Consider the following 20,781-nt stretch of genomic DNA (forward strand, 5'->3'; position numbering starts at 1 on the left):
GGCTTTCAGTAATTCCAGGTTATTCCCTGCTGCAGAAGAAAGTCACTCAACTGAAGAAGGGAATCTCAAACCACTCCAGTATTTTTGCCAAGAAAACCTCAAAATGGGGTCATGAAGAATTGGATATGACTGACAACAACTGAACAATAGAGATGGGAATGTGAATAACTTGGAGGTCATTGTCACCAGATTACAAGATGTGAAGGGGAAGTAAGCTGTAAGACGAGGAGTTAGAAAGGGGTCAGCTTATGAAGATTTTTATATATAATCTTGGAGACAGTATGGAGATACTGGAGGATGTCATGGTCCAAATGTACTTTTTTTTTTAGGTTTTTTTCAAGGCAAATGGGGTTAAGTGGCTTGCTCAAGGCCAAACAGCTTAGGTATATTAAGTGTCTGAGCTTGGATTTGAACTCCGGTACTCCTGATTCCAGGGTAGGTACTCTATCCACTGTTCCACCTAGCCATCCCCAAATGTACTTGTGGAGGATGGACTGGAGAGGAGAGACATGGGGTCAGGGAGATCAGAGGGCTATTGTAACTGTCCATAAGGTGATTAAGGACCCATACAAGTATAATAAGAGAAAAAGGAATGTGGTTTCTTGGATGTGTTAAGTTATGTTAATATGTTAAATTATGAAGGGAAGATTTGGGGGAAAAGATTGAGAACAGTTTTGGAGGGGTCAAATTTAAGATGTCTATCAGATATTTAATTCAAGTTGTCCTATGGGTGGTTGAAAATTGGACACTGGAGGTCACAAGAGTTTAGGGCAAGATAAATCTGGGAATCATGATATAGTGACATCTTCAAATAAGATAGTATAGGGAGAAAAGGGCCTAGGTCAGTTAGGGGTTGTTGGCACCTGCAAATTGGATCAGCAAAGGAGATTAGAAGACTGAAAAGTGGTCAGAGAGAAGCACTAGAGAAATTTCACAAAAACCTAAAGGGAAGAAATTAAGGGGAAGAGGTTTAATCAGGTGTCAAAGGATGCAGAACGATCAGGAAGGATGAAGTCCCAGAAGAGGCTTAGGAGAAAGCTAGACTGTAGGCAGATTTTGAAGTGAGTGAGAGGAGGAAATTGAAGCATCAGTAGACAATTTTCTCAAGTAAATATATATATATACACACACACACACACACACACACACACACACACACACACACACACACATATATGATAGCAAATATTTAGGGTGTGATTTTTTTTTTTAAATGAAGGTGTGTTTTTTAAACATCAAGGAAGTAGCCAGTAAGTAGGTGCAGGAAGATTCATTATTAGTTTGAAGGGCTAGATAATATTGAATGTAGATTAGAAAAAAAATAAGCAATGGAAAAGTAGTCCTTAGCACACAGTTCAATGAGTTTTGGAGGAATATAGCAAGTAGAGTAGGGGGGTTGGAGGGATGGAAGGGTCTAGGACTAGGCTGCTCCTGCCTCTCTGGTGCCCTCCTCCAGACTCATGGTTAGTTCAGCCAGCCTGAGCCCTTTACTGCTCTCTTGAGTTCTCAGGGACTTACCTTTTTTTTTTTTTTTTTGCTTGTAAATATAGTTCTACCACTAGTAGAGTGTTTGGAGCATGTTTAATAAATGCTTGTCAAGTTTTTGAATTAGAAGAGTGAAAGCATGTGTGTGTGGGGGGGAGAGGCTTTGGGGGTGTCTGTTAGGGGTGTATGTATGTGAGGTATGTGTCAGTGTGGGGGGGGAGGTTTGGGGGGTGTCAGGAGGGGTGTGTATGTATATGTGGGTGTATCTGTTGGGGGTTATATATGTATGTGTGGGGTGATTGTCGGTAGTGATGTAGGGATATTTGTGGGGTGTCTGTCTTTGGTGTTGTGTATGTTTGGGGGTATGTATGTGGGGGTGGGGTGTTTGTATGTGCTCGCCTTGGATTCTATTGGAAAACTGAATAGTCATGTTGTAAATACCTGGAAATTGCAACTTTTTTCTTTGAATCTTCATTTTTGTAAGAGCTTATTTGTTCCTATATATAAAAAGTAATCATCTTGCATTTAAATGAATTTAAATGAGAAGCCAAGTGTATATATATATATATATATATAAAATAGCCCATAGCCCAAAATTTAATTATATAAACTTTAGTTGAAAAAACATTGTAATTTATTATAGCCCTTTTGAATCATAAAGCATTAATAAATTTGGATTCTACATATCAGTTATATTTCCCATACTATTTAAAGTGTTCCTTAAAAAACACATTTGTATTGATTGCTTTATTTTTACATTATTCAAATTATCTGTGTTTCTTCCTTATCCCAGTCATCCCATCTATTAAAGAAAAAGAAAAAAATACTTGAGCAAAACAAACCAAAATCCCAAGTCTAACATAACACCATACCTCTACAAAAAAAGACACATAATGCCTTCTCATAACTCTTTTGCATTTCCTTTGTATCATTTAGATTCCTATTGTTTTGCTATTGTTCTTTCCATTGACAATATTGTCATTGTGTATATTGCTTTCATATTTTCCTCAGTTCATATCCACCTTACTCACTTGTCTCTTACAGCGTAGTAAAATCTCATTCATATTTAACAGTTCCTTGAACGATTCCATAAATTGTTTTTTCTTTTTGCAAGGCATTGGTGTTAAGTGGCTTGCCCAAGGTCACACAGCTAGGTAATTATTAAGTGTCTGAGGGTGGATTTGAACCCAGGTACTCCTGACTCCAGGGACGGTGCTTTATCCACTGTACCACCTAGCTGTCCCTCATAAATTGTTAACAAAAAAATGTTGCTTTCTATATTTTAGTGAATATGGGGCTTTTACTTTTGCCATTTAGTTCCTTAGTATATATAACTAGCAGTAGAATTTCTGAGTCAAAAAGGAATGAACATTTAAATAATTTTCTTTTTTTTTGAATGATTGATAATGAATTTTAGAATTATAATTTTTCCCCCAATCCCACTTCCCTCCCCCCACAGAAGGCAGTCTGGTAATCTTTACATTGTTTCCATGCTATACATTCATCTAAATTGAATGTGTTGAGAGAGAAATCATATCCTTAAGGAAAAAATAAAATATGAGAAAGCAAAATTACAGAATAAGATACCTTTTTAAAAAAAAAGGTAATAGCCTTTGGTCTTTTTTTAAACTTAACAATTCTTTCTTTGGATACAGATGGTATTCATCGCAGAAACCCTGAAACTGTCCCTGATTATTGCACTGATGAAATGAACAAGTCCATTAAGATTGGTCATCAACACCACATTGCAGTTAGGGTGTACACTGTTCTGGTTCTGCTCATCTCTCAGTATCAGTTCATGCAAATCCTTCCAGGCTTCTCTGAATTCTCATTCCTCCTGGTTTCTAATAGAACAATACTGTTCCACAGCATACATATATACCACACTTTGTTCACTCCAATTGATGCACATTCACTCAATTTCCAATTCTTTCCCACCACAAACAGGGCTGCTATGAATATTTTTGTATTATTTATGTTTTTACCCTTTTTTATGATCTCTTCAGGGTATAGACTCAGTAGTGGTATTGCTGGATCAAAGGGTATGCACATTTTTATTGTCCTTTGGGTGTATAAATAATTTTATTTAATTCCAGATTTTTTTTCTAGAATAGTTGGACCAGTCTACAGTTCCACCAATAGTGCATGTGTATGTGGGGGTGGGTTGAGTGTGTCTCATCTCTTGTATTCTTTAGACCTCATTAGAGATATTTTGACGGTTCATCCTTTGGGATTGTACTATATCACTTGTCAGGTCTTTCATATTTTTACCTTTATGATACTGATGAGCTTGCCCTCCCTAAACCATTTGAGAGATTATAAGCTTAATCATGAATTAATTAGTTTAATTTAGTAGCATAATTTAATAATTTCTATTTAGTTTTTTATTAGTACTCTGGAAATGAATGATCACTTCCATGATAATACTATCCTATAATGTATTCTTCAGTTTCCTCTGCCTACTTCTCACTCTTTTAATTGTTTTTGTTGCTTTCCCCTTTCTACCTTTTTGGTCTTTTTCCATCTTTTTTGAAATGTGAAAACCCAGTTAGTGAGTTCTCCAGAAATTCTGACCCTGCCTATGTATGCTATCATTTTGTATCTGGTATATTTTAGTTTACCTCTCAGTGTACCTTAATGGTATTTTTTTTAGTTTTTTTTTTTTTTTTGCAAGGCAAATGGGGTTTGGTGGCTTGCCCAAGTCCACACAGCTAGCTAATTATTAAGTGTCTGAGGCTGGATTTGAATTCAGGGAATGCCTGACTCCAGGGCCAGTGCTCTATCTACTGCGCCACCTAGCTGCCCCACCTTAATGGTATTTTTAAAAGAATGTTTCAGTTTTCTCAACTATAGGTAAATAAGATTTTTTTTTATTTTAGGTTTTTGCAAGGCAATAGGATTAAGTGGCTTGCCGAAGGCCATACAGCTAGGTAATTATTAAGTGTCTGAGGCCAAATTTGAACTCAGGTACTCCTGACTCCAGGGCCAGTGTTCTATCCACCCCCCAAAAAATGTTTTTTTTTTTTTAACATACCTCATTTTTGGGTAAGTTTTGAGTTTCAGATTCACTCCTTTTCCTCCTGTCCTTGAGAAGGCAATCACTTTGATATAGATTATATATGTGCAGTTGTGGAAAACATTTCCATATTACTCACGTTGCAAAACAATAAAATACCCCCATAACCAGAAAAATAAAGGGAAAAAAAGTTTGCCTCGATATGTATTCAGACCCCAATTGATTCTCTGGAAATAGATAAGATTTTTCATCGTAAGTATTTCAGAATTGTCTTGGTTCACTGTGTTGCTGAGAATAGCTAAGTCATTCATAGTTCATCATTACTGCTGTACAAATGTCTAGTGACCTCCAGGCTCTTCCCAGTTCCCTTTGCCTCAGTTCAATGATACGTTTTAAAATACTATCTTGCTATTTATATATTTTTTTTTATTTTTTGCTATTTATAACTCAAAATTTGCAGAATGCAGGAGCTATTTGAGCAGTTTGTAGTATTGCTTTAGTTATACAGTGATGTGCAAATTTCTTGGAACAAGCTTTAATTTTGATATAGTCTTATTTTGTGATAACAGTACTAAATGATTCCACTTGGTTTTGATCAAGTGAAATCAAAATTAGTTGATTAATTTCCTGTCAGCTGAGTGTTGCATTTAATGTTATGCATATTTCATGGCTGTTTTGTGTTTTTAACTCATTTTTAAGAAGAGATCTCTCCATTGAAACACTCAAATGATTGTTAGAGGTTTTTCAATAGCTATTGTTTCAAGGATCATTCAAGCCCACAATGAAACAGGATCTAAACCAAAACACAAAGGAGAGTGTGCTAAAATGGGGAAGAAAAAGTTTAGAAACAATAAGGCAAAACAGCTTAACGCTCAGAAAACAAGCATTCGATTTTGAGACAGACTTGCAGCTGGACATGTTGTTTTTAATTCTTCAGTAAGGAAGGAATAGAGCTCATGAAGTTGGAAAAATAGCAAGAAGACAGATTAAAAACAAGACACAAAACAGATGCCAATCATTCCTTTAGGGCAGCCAAAGTGGCACAGTGGATGAAGTGCCAGACCTGGAGTCAGGAAGATCCAAGTTCAAATTCAACTTCAGCTATTAATAGCTGTGTAACTCTGGGCAAGATTCTTAGCCCTGTTTTTCTTCTTCTGTAAAATGACCTGGAGAAGGAAATGGCAAATTAGTTGTTTGTTCTTCATTTTTGAAGAGAACCAATGACATCATGAAATGATGTCTTGAGGATGAAGAGGATTTAATGAAGCAGAGTTGCACAAGGTTGTCAGCTTTACTCTCTTGAACTCTTGTGGTAAGACAAAAAGTCAAGATGATTGCCTGGGGTCTTAAGGGCTGCTGCCTTCATGATCACTGGAACATGTTGGTCTCATCCAACCATTCCACTGAGCAAAGACTTCCCATGCTGTTACCCTTAACCTAGTTTAGTTGGCTTTGATGTTTTACCCATGTGTGGCTGCTGGGCATGCTTCTTGGAGACTGATGAGAGTGGGGATAGGAGGTGTTAAGAAAGCATTAGCACCTCTGGATTGAAAGCTTGCCAAGACTTTTTGGGGCTGCTTATCCACCTTTAGTGTCCATTTTTTGCTCAGCTGCTCCAGTATCGTTTCCAAGAAAGCCCCAAATTAGGTCAGAGAGAGTCAGACATGATTAAATGATTGAACAACCACAACAGCAAAAAAACAAAAACCAAAACCAAAAAACTTGGCCCTCCTATGAATAAGATAAATATGAAAACCAGAGAATTGAAGATTTATGACTTATGAAACTATTGAGTGCTATAACAAAACTTTGGTCAGAAGAACTCTAGGGGAACCAGGTAAGAACTGGGTATATTCAAGCAACAAATAGCTCTACTGTAATTTTTTTTTTTTTTTTTTTACTTCAGTGGGTCTGGAAGCTTTGTTCAGATAGGGGATTGATCAACTTTAATAAATATATTGACATCTTGAGAAATTTGTGTCAAGTTTTTACGAATTTCCAAATGGAAAGGGAATACTGGAATATTGTGTCATACCACAAAAGTTAATTCAAGAGAATTAGATATACTTAAGTCATCTGTACATTCTTTTAATTTACACCATTAAAATCTATGAACTAAAATCAAAGATTGACTTGGGAAAATGGACAGTGCAATAAAGGCAACATCCATTGTGATGAATTGTAGTTTCATGATGAATTAAAGACTGTCCAAAAATGTGAAATTAATGTCAAATCACATAAAGCAAATAACAAAAAGACATACACTGTATTGTAAAAGTTGCTTAAAGATGTTTCTTAAAGATCTTTATTATCTAAGTTAATAAATTAATTTATTTAGAATCAAGTCAGACACAGCTGTGGTTTGTAGAGCTACTATGTAATTGATAAATTCCCTAAAATAATAAAATGATAACTTATTTACAGATTGAAAAAATTTTCTCCATAAATCAGAATAAAACCAGTAGTATTTAAATGAGGTAAATTTATTGTAGATTTTGTTTTTTTTTATTTTTATGACCTTCAAATTAAGCATACTCTTAACTGTCTTTGGAAACTGAAAATGTACTCCCCCCATTCTCTAAAGTGACCAGTGCTGTTAGTTCTTGATTTAATTTTACCTGTGGCCTGGACAAGTAAACAATGCACAATTAGGAACACTTATTTGTTACGGACAAGTGAAGCCACATAGATCCATACGGAGAGCACATTTTTGGGATAAGCGTGTACATAGACGGCTAAAGCAAATTCAATGTTGGAAATATCAATGTTGTGAACTCCAGTGCTGTATACAGCCTCTATCAAAGGCTTCACTTCAGAAAATGCCATATGAATTGGAAATCCAGAGAACTAGAAAAGAAAATGAAATCAGTAAAGCTTTATTTTTTAATTGGCATGCAAAAAAAAGCTTTTTTTCCTAAAAATTTCAGTTTATTTTTTTCCTCTAGATATAGTTCCCATATATAATTGACCCTCCTGCTGAATTGGAGTTTCCTTTAGTTATTCCATTTGTGCACAAAAGTATGTGTATTTCACAAATTGGATGTCTGTGAATTTAGACTGCTAACTTATAAGTGATCTAATTTATGGGATCAGGAGATTTAACTCAGTGACCATGTTAGTGTTTCTTAGAATACTGAATTAACCTTAAAGGTAAGAGATGTTTTAATCAGCAGTAAGAAATTTACCCATAACCAACTATTACAAACTAATCAGTCACTTGGCTTGAAGCAACAAGGCTCATTCTTTTCTGTTTTATACTGGATATTTACATCTATATAGGATACCTTTAGATATATCTTTTTTTTTTGCAAGGCAATGGGGTTAAGTGGCTTGCCCAAGGCCACACAGCTAGGTAATTATTAAGTGTCTGAGACCGGATTTGAACCCCAGGTACTCCTGACTCCAGGTCCAGTGCTTTATCCACTGCGCCACCTAGCTGCCCCTAGATATATCCTTCTATATATCATCCCTATCTATATCTCTGTCATCCATCCATCTCTTTCTATCATCTATCTGTCTGTCTATCATCTTATCTACTATCCACCCATGCATCCATCTGTCCATCTGTCTGTTTGTCGAGCTTAATTGGGAGGGGTGAAGAGAGTGCTAATACAAAGCATATTTCCATATTATGTAAAAAAATCCCCAAAAGTTAATGTATGGTTCTATTAAATAGCAACATAGCATGCCATGAAATTGGTTGATGCACTTTAATTGGTTGCTTCATCTAAAGTGATTTAATTAATTGTTCTTAGCACTTCAATTTCATTTTTAAATGATTATTTCTTTCTCTTTGCAAGGCACTGGGGTTAAGTGACTTGCCCAAGGTCACAAAGGTAATCATTAAGTGTCTGAGGCTGGATTTGAATCCAAGTCCTCCCGACTCCAGGGCTGTGCTTTATCCCCTTTGCCACTTGCTGCCCCTAGGTAGTTATTTCCTATGCAGTCCTTTGACAGAAATGATTTCCCTTATCTCCTATTTGATGAATAAAATACTGATTTCTCCATTTCCGAGAAAATTACTGATTTATATTTAAATTTCTATTTCTACTTTATATTTATATAAATTTATATATTTATATTTATATTCATCTGCTTAATGCAAACAAACAAAAATAAACTTATAGGGTAAAAGTGAGTTATCTGGGCAAGAAAATTGATTAGGTCATTTCCTCTAAAATAGGAAATGTGTTCATTTCAAAAGGCCATATGTATTCTTTCTTACTCTATAATCTCCTAACTGTCGGAGGAGTTCTGCTCTGTGGTCATCTTCTACATCTTTCCCTTGGTTTTTTTCTAGTAAAGGCAGGAATTGTCTTAGAGTAGATGAACAGTATCTATTCCAGCGAGTCATGTGGCGTGGTCTCCATTCCATGATTTTCTCCTTCAGTATTTTTTCAATCCTACAAAAAAAAAATCTGATTTACAGGAGACTGTTTCTATAATGTAGTCACAGTGAAAATTCATAAGAGGATTCACTTATGTGATTCTGATTTACTTAGTGACTCAAACCAACCACTTGTACATTAATGGTAAATATCGCAATTCCAGAGTTAAAGAAACAGCTCAAGTAGTTTATATACAAAATTTCACAAGGTGATTGTGAAGAAAATGCTTTGGAAACCTTGTGGTACTATAAATGAGAGTTTTTTTATATTACTACTGTTCTTTGGTATATCATTTTCTGATTTTTTTTTTAAAACCTTCCCCATCCTATATCAGAATAAGTCAGAGAAGGAGGAGAGCTCTTTAGGGCCACTTTTTTTTCAGGATGAGCATAAGATTTTAATGTTTAATTTTGAAATTTGTAATTTATAAGATTTTTAATTTTTCAATTTCTGTTCACAAGACCTTTTGAAGTCATATTTAATACCATATTGAGTGTAAGGTAAGTCATAAAATTTAAAAAGAATAGAAACATAAGTTTAGAGAAAGAGTTGTTTTACTTTGTTACATGATTGTAGGCTGTGCTGCTAATGCTGTCAAGTTTCCTTATATGAAATCACTTTAAAATTTACAAGCAGCTTTCCCCACAACTACTCTATTAATGTTCTGCATGTGTCCTTTTTTTATTTTTATTTTTTGTATTTAAGGCAATGGGGTTAAGTGACTTGTTCAAGGTCACACAACTAGGTAATTATTGTCTGAGGCCAGATTTGAACTCAGGTCTTCCTGAATCCAGGGCCAGTGCTCTATGCACTTTGCCACCTAGCTGCCCCTTGAACAATTAAGTATTAATGGATCAACAAACCACTCATGTAGATTGAGTACCTAACATGTTCCAATGATTTATCTATTTTTTTAAGAGTACAAAAATTTTCTGAGAATTACATCTTTGTAGTGGTTTGAGGTCTTATATTGCTAGTGTCCCCTTTCATTTGTACTTTGAAAAGAAAATTATTTCCCTTGAGGTTCCTGACTTTTTTAAAACCTCCATATAAATTTTGTTAATTTTTTTCTAGTTTTAGAAAATAATTCTTTGGTAGTTTGATTGGTATGGCATTGCATAGGTAAATTAATTTAGTAGAATTGTCATTTTTATTATATTGACTGATCCTATGAACAAATAAGATTTCCTTTTTAGGTCTTTATTCTTTCTAAATAGTGGTTTGTAGTTGTATTTTCATTTTGTGCATATCTTGCTAAGTAGACTCCCAACAAGTAGTTTATATTTTTTCCAATCATTTAAAAGTTAGCAAAATATCTGGCAGATAGTAGAAATTGCTTGTTTTTTTCCTTATTTAAATCGAATTTTTCTTTTCAATTCTTCTTGCTGTTTTTTTATTGGTATTATAATAGAAATTCTGATGATTTGTGTGCATTTGTTATACCTGCAACTGAAGTAATTATTTCAATTAATTTTTTATTCAATCAGGGTTCCTTAAGTATTCTATCATATCTACAAAAGTGATGATTTTGTTTCTTCTTCACTTTTGCTTATTCCCATAATTTCTTTTTCCTCCCTCATTGCTATAGCATTGCAGCACTGAAACTTTTCTATTTTTGCTGTTGTTACCTCCATTTTTTCATTCACCCAGGCTTTTGTAACCTCTAAGAGATTTTTTACACTTTTGTTTTCTTCATTCATGTATGTTCAAATAAGTTGCCAAGACCTATTTCTTCAACTTCTACAATTTCTCACATTTGTTTCCTCCAACCCTCTCCTTAGAGCTTCCTAGCTTCTTATTTAAGTTATTGTGATAAGAGTCCTGACTGGTTTTGCTTCCAGTCTAGCCACCAATTATTGCAATTCATAGCACTGTCTATTCTGAGTAATTTTCCTTTTGAACCACTATGATCATGTCATTCCTCTCAGAATACTTGAGTAGCTTTCCACTGCCTAGCCAATGAAAGCTCAAATGCCTTCTTTTGGCTTTTAAGAACCTTTATTGTCTAAGTCCAACCATCCTTAGTCTTCTTCAATACTGCTTCTCATCATATCATAGGCTCAGTACTTCAGTTTAACAGTATTACTCTGCATTGCAATTCCTTAATGGAAATGTCTCTTATGTCCATGACTTTCTTCCTGCCATTCCCCATATTTGGATTGACTCTTGTATTTCTATTGACATATTTCTTTTCTTTCAGGGCTAAATTCATATTTCTCTTCTTTGTTAAATCTTCTCTGTCTCCCCAAGTAAAATGATTCTCTTTCCTCTAGTTTCTCCTAGCCATTGATCTGGATCTTTCTGCTTAGCTTCTCCTATATATTGTAATTTGTGGTTTTGTCTTTCTCTCATTGAAAGCAGTTAGGTGATGCAATAAGTAGAATACTAAACTTGGAGTCTGGAAGATCTGAGTTCAAATTTGACCTCAGACACTTATTAGCTATATGTCTGTGGGTAAGTCACTTAAATCCTGTTTGCTTCAGTTTTCTTTATCTGTTAAATGAATTACTGAAGGAAGTGGCAAACCACTCCAATGTCTTTGCCAAGAAAATTCCAAAATGGGTCGTGCAGAGTCAGACACGACTGAAACAAATGAACACCAGTAAGCTTGTCCCGTTATTTTGTATATTCCTTTAGAGCAGGGTCTCCACCTTATATCACTTTGTGTTCCAGGTGCTAACACAATGTCCTGCATATTATCATAAAAATATATTTTCAAATATATTCAAATTTAAATGTGTTAACCTTTCTTATATGGAATTGTACAAGATGATATTAGAGATTTTCTTACTAAGGATGGTATTTGATGTTTTTTTGGGAGGTACACTTTTTGTTCTGATGGACATACCACTTCTTAACAAGCATCTCTCCTTACCCTAGTATTTTTCTTTTCTTCTTTTTAGTCCCAGGCTTTTTTTTTCATAAAAATCAGTTAAACAAAACTTTATTCCAGATAGATTGAGACGTAGCAGCTTACAGTTGTTGTTTTTTTTTTTGGTAAGGCAATGGGGCTAAGTGACTTGCCCAAGGTCACACAGCTAGGTAATTGTTATGTGTCTGAGGTCGGATTTGAACTCAGGTCGTCTAGAAACCAGGGCTGGTGCTCTATCCACCGTGCTACCTAGTTGTCCCCAGCAACTTACAATTTAACAGAAAGGAAGGATGTGTATTTTAATTTGAATAATTTGGAATCAAGATTATTTTATTTGACCTGAATTTTGTAACCTCTAGGTATTATATTATTTGCATTACTATGAATATTTTTTATATCCAACTTCTTTGGTTTTGATTTCTTCACTGGACATCAATTTATTTAAGTTTGTTCATGTTTCCTTGAATTCTTTAGTCAACTTTCCTTACTTTGTTACAATTCATTTCATTTGTATGCCACACTTTGTTCGGCTGTTGCTCAATCTTTGTGAACACATTCTGTTTCCAGATTTTCTTGATTAGTATTGCTGTGAATATTTTGGTAAAGAGAATTCTCATTTTTCTCTCATTGACTTGTAAGAGGGAATGTTGTAGAGTGGATTTGAGATTTAGGCACAGGTTGGACGAAGTGTCTTCTGAAGTTCCAACATTGGGATTCTCACTCTTAAGGCCATAATTAAACTAAATAATTATAGGATTTAGCACTACAAAAAACCTTGGTGTCATTTTGTCCAAGCCCTCCATTTTTAAAATGATGTAATGACTCCTAAGAACTAAGATGATTTGTCCAAAGATAAGTAGGTGGTAACAAAAGCCAGGATATAAACCTCACCTCTCCTGACTTCTGATCCACTGTTCTGTCTTCTCTGATATTCTTACAAAGCCTTAAAGATTTGGAACATGCACCTTGGTTGTCATTTGGTGGCAGATGTTTATAGACACTAAGGGGGTAAGATCTCCCAGCCTGAATTTAGAATATATGTTTCACAGATAGCTGGTCTGGAAAGGGCTTTGGGGATATCTTATTCAACCCCTTAATTATACAGATGAAGAGAAGGATTTTGGACAATCAGGTGCTTCCTTGAGAGGGTCTTATTAGGTCATTAGTGAAATTTCTATTCTATAATTGTTATGTAAAATCCTTCCCCCTCCTCTATCCTCCTGCAATTTTTAAAAATAGCAAATAGGAAACTCCTTTAATTTTTTTTGCATGTTTCTTCAGTCATCTTGATGTTTTTATGAGCAAAGAAAAGAACAAAACTTGTTCTTTTATGATTTATAATAGTTAACAGCAATATTGAATAAAACATTGCACAATTTAAAGTTGAAACATAACTCACAATACATCTTCACGTCACTGAATCTAAATGACTAGCAAGTGGTAACTGCTTTTGGCTGAAAGGAATTTGTGGCGAGTCATTTTTAGTAAGATCAAGGAAAAAAAATGATGAACTGATCTTGAGGTCTTTAGGTCTTAATTTATCCTTAGGTATAAAGGTCCAGGGGTCCAAAGGTCAAAACGTGCCCTGCACCAGCAGGTACAATTTGAGACAAGTTTGTTCACATACACCAATTAATAATGTACAGTATGTGTATAGAGGAGGTAAAGGTACTAGTTTCATTTAGAACTGGACAAAAATAATTAAATCCGCTACCTCATTGATTTACACCAAAACTCACTGGATTTTGTTAAATAATTTGAATTCAACATTTATTTGACCTGAATTTTGTAATCTCTTGGTAACCACAGAATTCAAAAGGGAATTTTAGAGAGAAAATTACCTGTCTTGTAGTTCTGCTGCAGCAACTTTGTCTGTTTGTTGGTAAATTAATTCTTCAGGCTGAGAAGAAATGTTTTAGAATTTGAAAAGGATATGAGATAAGAATTAAATGATTATTATAAGAATTAGCTTTTATTATCATGAAATAATATATCTATTTGGGCAAAATAAGTATTGAAAAGTTCTGACTATTAAAATGATTCTGTATTCTCTTTCAAATGTTTGCAGTGTATATTGATTCATAAGTGTGAGGAATGATTTGTTTGGATTCCTATTCTATTCCAGTCAGTATTGATTACTTTGAAACTTTACATAAATCATATGGGAATAATTAAATAAGATATATTCTTATAGTAGGCCTGTTTGACAGGCTTCAAACTTTAAAGGAATGTTCTCTACTTGTTTACCAAGTTTTGAGGTTCAGTTGTGGAACCACAAGAATGTTGACAAAGATATCTCCATCCTGTTTTTCTCAAATTCTGTGTTCAAACTCGGTATGACTGGGATGCCTTGATTATTTTGGAAAGTTCTCCAACTTATCTTTGTTCCTCCAGACTGTTCTCTCTCTTCCAATGTGAGTAGGTGGCTGTCTTATGATCACTTAGGGGAGATGCTCCATGCTTCACTCAACTTGTATCCCCTGCTAATACCTCATTTTTGGCCTCCAAGAGTAAAGTCTATCAACCAATGAGAGTCTGTATTTTACTATGCCTCTTTTGTATATTTGGGTATTGAACTCTAAAAATAAGGTTCTGGGGACCAGGAGCATCTCAAGCATGAGGAAAACCTGAGGTTCACTTCATTTGAGGGCATTGCCTTTTGTTGATAATAAAGGGCCATTACCTCCAATCTCTACTTAAGTTTTTCTTGAAGACTGAATAATTTTAATCCCCATACAACGAAGATAAAATAAATACCTGAACACTTGAGAGCCCTGGATATGGAAGACTTCTTGAAAAAAAAGATTTCCATAGTTTGGTTTTGGTGATGTCAAAATTTATCCTCATTGGCGAATCATAGCGTTGAATATTAAACCAAATCTAAAGAATCAATTGAAATATGTTAGCCGATAATTTTAACCACATTTGGTGGATCTAGTTTCTTTAGATCATTTATTTAGAATGTGTATAATACTAAAATTCATTTTTGTGTATTTTAGTCAGAGGAGAGACAATATACATAATTGTAAGATTACTGTAAAAAATGACTTAAGGGAATGCACCTATAACTTCTAAGAGTTTTACTACATGATTATATAAAGGGATATGACAAAGTCCCCAGTCAGACCTCATATTTGCCTTAGAATCAGATCTTGTCCCCCCAAAATATGTTGATACTATTTGGTTATTGCTAACTTTGTATAATTCTTAAAACTTGACAAGGGAGATTAATCCAAGAATCAAACTATCAATTAACAAGCATTTATTAAGGATGGTGAATTTCAGCAAAAGATATATTTGAGTTAGGTTCCTTAATGCTGGGATTAGTCAAATTATAATTTTAAAGTTATTTTGTCATTGTAAGTGATTATTAGAAAAGGCAATCCATATCCAAAATGTTTAAGCCAGTAATGTACAACTCTGTTGAAATATTAAATGGAAAAAAGAAAGTAGTGCTCTTTATATAAAAGAAACTGGGGAACACTTACATTGTCAGAACTTATTAAGCAGCCCACACTTTTTAAAGGACAAAATGTATCATATTGTCCATAAAAGCGTCCACTACAGGGATTCCATATTAAATATTGGCTTTGTTCCCAAGTTAGCACATAGGCAGTTGGTCCCTGGAGGAAAAGTAAATACTTATTAAAAACTGGATGACTTTTAAGCTTATACTTAAGTAGTCTACAAGCACTGGTTGGAGTTTTGCATTGTTAGATAATTACTTTAAATCATAAATTAATATTTCCAAAATTACATAGTGAATACTTTTGAAATTTTAAGTAGAAGCTGATTAAAACCATAAATTCATTTGCCCAAAGTCAACCGATTCAGTTGCCAAAGAATAGTGGGCTTAGGAGTTAAAGGAACAGTATTTGAGTTTCTGCCTTATTTCCTCATCTGGAAAATTTGGATTATAGTGCTTTCTATACTGCTTTGATATAGTACTCTTTTATCACTTCATCATGAGTAGAGTTGACTCTGAAGAGTTGAAGGTTTTATTACTGGAGTATAAGCTCTGACAAGTTTTTCTAAGCATGAAAAGTTTTGGGCAAAGATCCCATGATAAACTATTTGTCTTCTGAGGGACTAGGCTAGCTAAGGACAGAGAAGCTCATCATGTCATAAAGCGAACCTTTGGGTAATTTTTAAAAAAGTAACTATTAGTAGATTTCAAACTGCAATAGCAAAAGAATGCAGATTTGCTCAACAGCAGTTGTATTTGAACTCTCTACCTCAAAGTTGTTGCTTGAGGAAAGAGTTTTGTATATTGTATAGCTCTACATAGGCTAAACAATTATAAATCCTTAATTTTGGCTTAAAAGAGATAACAGTAATGCTTTTATGCTAATACTGGTGGTATTTGCCATCAAGAAAAGTGAATTAAATAGTAATCTGATCTATGAGTAAAATTGTTCCTAGGAAAGCATGGTAATATCTTTATATATTACCATGCTGTCCTCAAATAGTCAACTTTCCATGAATGAAAACTTTATTCTCACAAAAGTTTTCACATTAGTATGTCTTACAATCATGTCAAATAGTAGCACATAAACTAAGAGGTAGCTTTTCTAAATAATATGAAATGACCTTTCTTATAAGAGAACTTCCCATAAAATCCTAGGACAAAACCTACTTTGTATATGAGACCTCTCTCTCCAAACCCTAAATTTTCATATTTTATTTTTATTTTTTTTATATTCTGAGTTTGACAACCTTCCACCAAGATGATGAAATATGGAATACTTTGCAAATTTGGGTGTCTGCTATGGATAGGGGCCATGGGATTCTTCTTTGTATTTTTTCCCTTTTTAGCATCTGTGAACATAGTAGTACTAATTCCTTCCTAACTTAGAACAGATGTATAAATCCTATATTAGAAGTTGTCAACTTTTGAGAAGTGAGGTATCAAATTGCTGACAAAATGTGTTTGGCATGAGGGGGAGGGTTAAGTGCCACTGTTGGGATAGGTGATGGGGCAGGAGGAGACAGGAATCATAGGAACTAACTTCTTGCTTGCAAATCTTTACTCTTTCCACACTGTATCCTAGCACCTTAAAATAAAGTGACTCAAGAAGCACTATGGCACAAATAGACTGGCATAAGGTACTGAATCAGATTGAAATGTAATTGGGAAATAATAAAATATATAAAAACACAATATAACAAAGCTAATGTTAATTATCAGCTCCAGGTGAGTTTCTTATAATTAAATAATGCAATTCCTCTTTCTCCATAAATCAGTATATTGGTCAAAGAGATCCATTTCTGTTTGTATTTGCAATCCCTGGAAAGTGGAAAAAGTATAGATTTGAAGTTAAGACACCTGGGTATTAAGTCTTACTATCATTTATTTACTCCCTGTGTTACTCCAGGGAAGTCACTTGAATTCTCCAGGCCTCATTTCCTATCTGTAAAAAATAAATGAAGTGGTTGGACTAGATGGACCTTATGGTTATGCTTCCAACTAGAGTTATGGTTCATCGAGGTTCCTTCGAGCAATCTTTAAAGCTCTACGGAGGGGTACACCTTTTGCTCATTTACATCTTCATTGTAGTTTATGATCAGTCTATCTTCAGGACCCATATAGTTTTTTGTACCTCCATAAAATACTTATGTTATTTTGTTTTATATCATATATGCAATTTTTACTCAGACTAAGCTGGAGAGAGCAGGTATTGTGTTATATCTCAACTTTTTATCTTCCTCAATTTCTAGCCTAGTGCTTGATACTGTGGCAGATTATTAATATATTTGTTGTTTGTACTTTGTTTTTGAAGAGGATCAATGACATAATGGTGGATAAAATAGTGGATGATGGATGATATTTTAACTTTTGTGGATTAAAGAGAGGCAGAGTTGCATAAAGTCATCAGCCTCACTCTTTTTTCCAGTCATTGAAGTCCCATGACAGGACAAAAGTCAAGACAACTGACAGTGGCCTGGGATGCAGTGGATGACCTCTGCAAACTCTGACCAGGCTCTAGTGCTCACAGTGCCTGCTTCAGCAGTCTTTATGGCTGTTGGAACAAATTATTCTCATCGACTTAGTTCTCCAGGGAACGTCTTCATATGCATGGAGTTGACATTCCTCTAGCTCTCTAATGAGTTTGAAGCCTTTCAGTTACCCTCAAACTGGTATAGCCCCTTTGCCAAGATGTTTTTTACCACAGTGTGGCCACTTTTTATGAACTCCTAGTGAGAGTTTCTTCTTATTTTTTCTGCATTCTCATTTTGATTCTCCTTCATTTTGGACTTTTTCTTGTATTCTATTTTTTGGCACTCATAGAAGCTCAGCTTCCCTATATGATACTACTTTCCTGGACATCTCTCCAGTGCACCTGCTCCCCATACCCTTTATCACATTGGACTTGGAAGAAGAGTCAGAATATGCTTTGTTCCCAACTGGCACTGTCAAAGTCTTCTTTTCTTGCCAACAGTCAGCCAACTCTCTTCCACTGAAATCTAGTCAATTAAAATTTATATTCGATTCAGATTATGGTGGCTGTTTTCTTTTGGGTTCTAGATCATTCTGCCTTTTTCCCCCCTCAGGTTATACCTGACTTGCTGTCTTTCTCTCCTTTCCAATTTCTATCTTTGTATTAAGGGAACCTTCAGTATATCTGTTGATGTTCTAGTCTCCCAGTCTCCCTTGCTGATACAGCAAATATTAATAGATATAACCCATTTAAACAAATGCCCTATAGGAGATCCTTAGCAATTATTTTTCTCTTTATTATTTTATTTTATTTTTCCAATTACATGCAAAGGCAGTTTTCAACATTCATCCATTCTCATTAATTTTTAATAGCATAAAAGTGTCCTCAGATCAAGAATTTTGAGAAGACTGGCCTACTTGATCACAACCTTCTATCCTCCATCTTTTCCTATGCTTTTTTACCTCCTATCAATCAATAAACAGGTATTAAGCATTTCTGTGCTAGTCCTGAGGGGTATCAACAAACAGAGAGCAAAAACTCCATATTTCCAAGGAAATTTACATTTCATCAGGGAAAAAACTAAATATATAAATATGTACAGATTAAATATAAAAATAAATACATGGTAGTTAAAAAGATAGGGAAGGAAAGAACTAACAATTGTGTGTATGTGTATGGGAAAAGGAAATCAGGGAAATTTTCACCTAGAAAGTGGTGCGTGAGTGAGGAAGTAGTATAATCCAAGCATGTGAAGTTGCCAATACAAAGGCTATGTAGTATCATTTGTGAGGAAGTGGAAAAAAGCCAGTTTGGTTATCCTGAATATGGGAAGGAGAGTAATATACAGAGAGACTGGAAAGATCGGTTGGGGCCAGGTTGTGAAGGGTTTCAGAAGCCAAACTTTGATATAGAAGGAAATAGAAAATCATACTATTATATTTGTCAAAAAATTTGTATTTTATTCTAGAAAATAGGAAGCCACAAGTAGGGAGATAACATGGTCACATCTATGCTTAAAGAAAAACTACTTTGGAAACTATGTGGAGGTTCACCTGGAGTGAGGAGAGATTTGGGGGTAGAAAGACCGATAAGGAGAAGTGATGAAGACCTGAACTAAAGTGGTGAATATTTAGTAGAGAAAAAGGGTAAGATGCTAGTGAAATTGTGGAGATAGAAATTGTAAAGTGGAGTTAAACTGAGTAGAAGAGGGTGATATTAAAATTCTCAACCCAAGAACAGTCAACAAAGTCCCTTTGGCAGAAGTAGAAAATTTTGGAAGGGTCAGAGATGGGAATAATAAGTTCTATTTTGGACATGTTGACATTGAATGCCTCTGGACCATCCAAGTGGAAACGTCCAATAGGCATTGCTAATGTGGAACTAAAGCTCAGGAGAGGACCAGAACTGGATATATAGATCTGAAGGTTCATCTACATAGACATGATAGTTAAGCCCACTTGAGCTGATAGGTCACTGAAGGAATATAGAAAGAATAGAGAACTAATCTTTTCTTTGTCTTCACTGTGGCATTTATTTCTTTTGTTTACCAGTAATTTCCTAGACCAATAAACCTGCTTTTGCTTTTTAATCTTGACCCTATCATTAGTCAGTTCTGAAGAGTAAGATAAATTGTACAGTTTTGTCCAGTGTTTTGGTTTCAGTGTCTAGGTGGCACTCAACTCTGGTCTGACTTTTGATAAAAATTACTTATGGCTGTCTTACTAATTATTATTCTTTCCTTTGGCTTAAGAGAAAATCTTTCCTGACTTTTCTGCAAAAGTCATTTCAACACAACAAATTAAATTCTTAGGACCTGGGGAATTCTGTGTCATCTGTGTAAGCACACTGAATGGTACTGATTAAGTATGATCAAGTATCATCAACTGCTCCAAAGCTATCATATTTACTTCCTAAGGATAATTTATAGACGAGGGCTGTACATTTTTAAATAGTTGTTGCATAAGGCATGCTGTCAATAAGAAGGGCTGAATGAGCTAGGAAAGCAATCACCAGTAATGACTACACCCTCTGCAACTTTTTCCTTTAACCGTAATGTTCATCTTGGTTCCCAGTTACCAAAAGTGTTCCATGTAAGGTTGTTGTTACTCAGTTGTTTCCATTGACTCTTTGTGATCCCATGTGAAATTTTTTTTGACAAATATAATAGCGTGATTTGCTATCTTCTTCAATATCAAGGTAAGGTATCCTTAGCCCAAATACAAGTCATTTTGCTACATTCCAATAAACAATTCTGTACATTTGTAGAAGAAAAGTCTGTCCATGATTAAATCAAATTTCAACCTTGATTACTGTTGGAGATTGTTGAGAAGTGTTACACACTTGTTGAAAGGAAGGATTCAAATACATTTACCATTCACAGTTACCTCTGTGACTCTGGGAGATATAAATGGTCTTACCTCAGGAATAGCACTGCCCATCATAAGCCAGGCTTTTTTACCCAGGGCCAGGAAATAATTACACAGCAGCACTGCATGTTCTTCTTCATCTCCCGCCAGAAGATTAAGAAATTGCTAATAAAGAAAGACATATTTTTGTTAAATAGACAGGCAGCTTAATAAT

General features: G+C 34.8%; 1 protein-coding gene across 3 annotated transcripts in view; it reads right to left on the bottom strand.

The window, feature by feature from the left end:
* Positions 1 to 2,949: 2,949 nt before the first annotated feature.
* Positions 2,950 to 20,781, bottom strand: part of CC2D2A (coiled-coil and C2 domain containing 2A) — a 144,845-nt gene continuing 127,013 nt past the window's right edge. For 2 of the 3 annotated variants that reach the window (XM_074229762.1, XM_074229760.1), the window contains 6 exons: positions 20,619 to 20,732; positions 15,250 to 15,384; positions 14,519 to 14,641; positions 13,603 to 13,661; positions 8,727 to 8,904; positions 5,674 to 7,348 (listed from right to left, as the gene is read on the bottom strand). In XM_074229762.1, the coding sequence (XP_074085863.1) occupies positions 7,160 to 7,348; positions 8,727 to 8,904; positions 13,603 to 13,661; positions 14,519 to 14,641; positions 15,250 to 15,384; positions 20,619 to 20,732 (798 nt within the window). In that variant the 3' untranslated portion in view covers positions 5,674 to 7,159. The other variant, XM_074229761.1, reaches the window with a different exon arrangement.

Source organism: Macrotis lagotis, chromosome 3 (assembly GCF_037893015.1).
Source record: "Macrotis lagotis isolate mMagLag1 chromosome 3, bilby.v1.9.chrom.fasta, whole genome shotgun sequence".
NCBI classification, from domain to species: domain Eukaryota; kingdom Metazoa; phylum Chordata; class Mammalia; order Peramelemorphia; family Peramelidae; genus Macrotis; species Macrotis lagotis.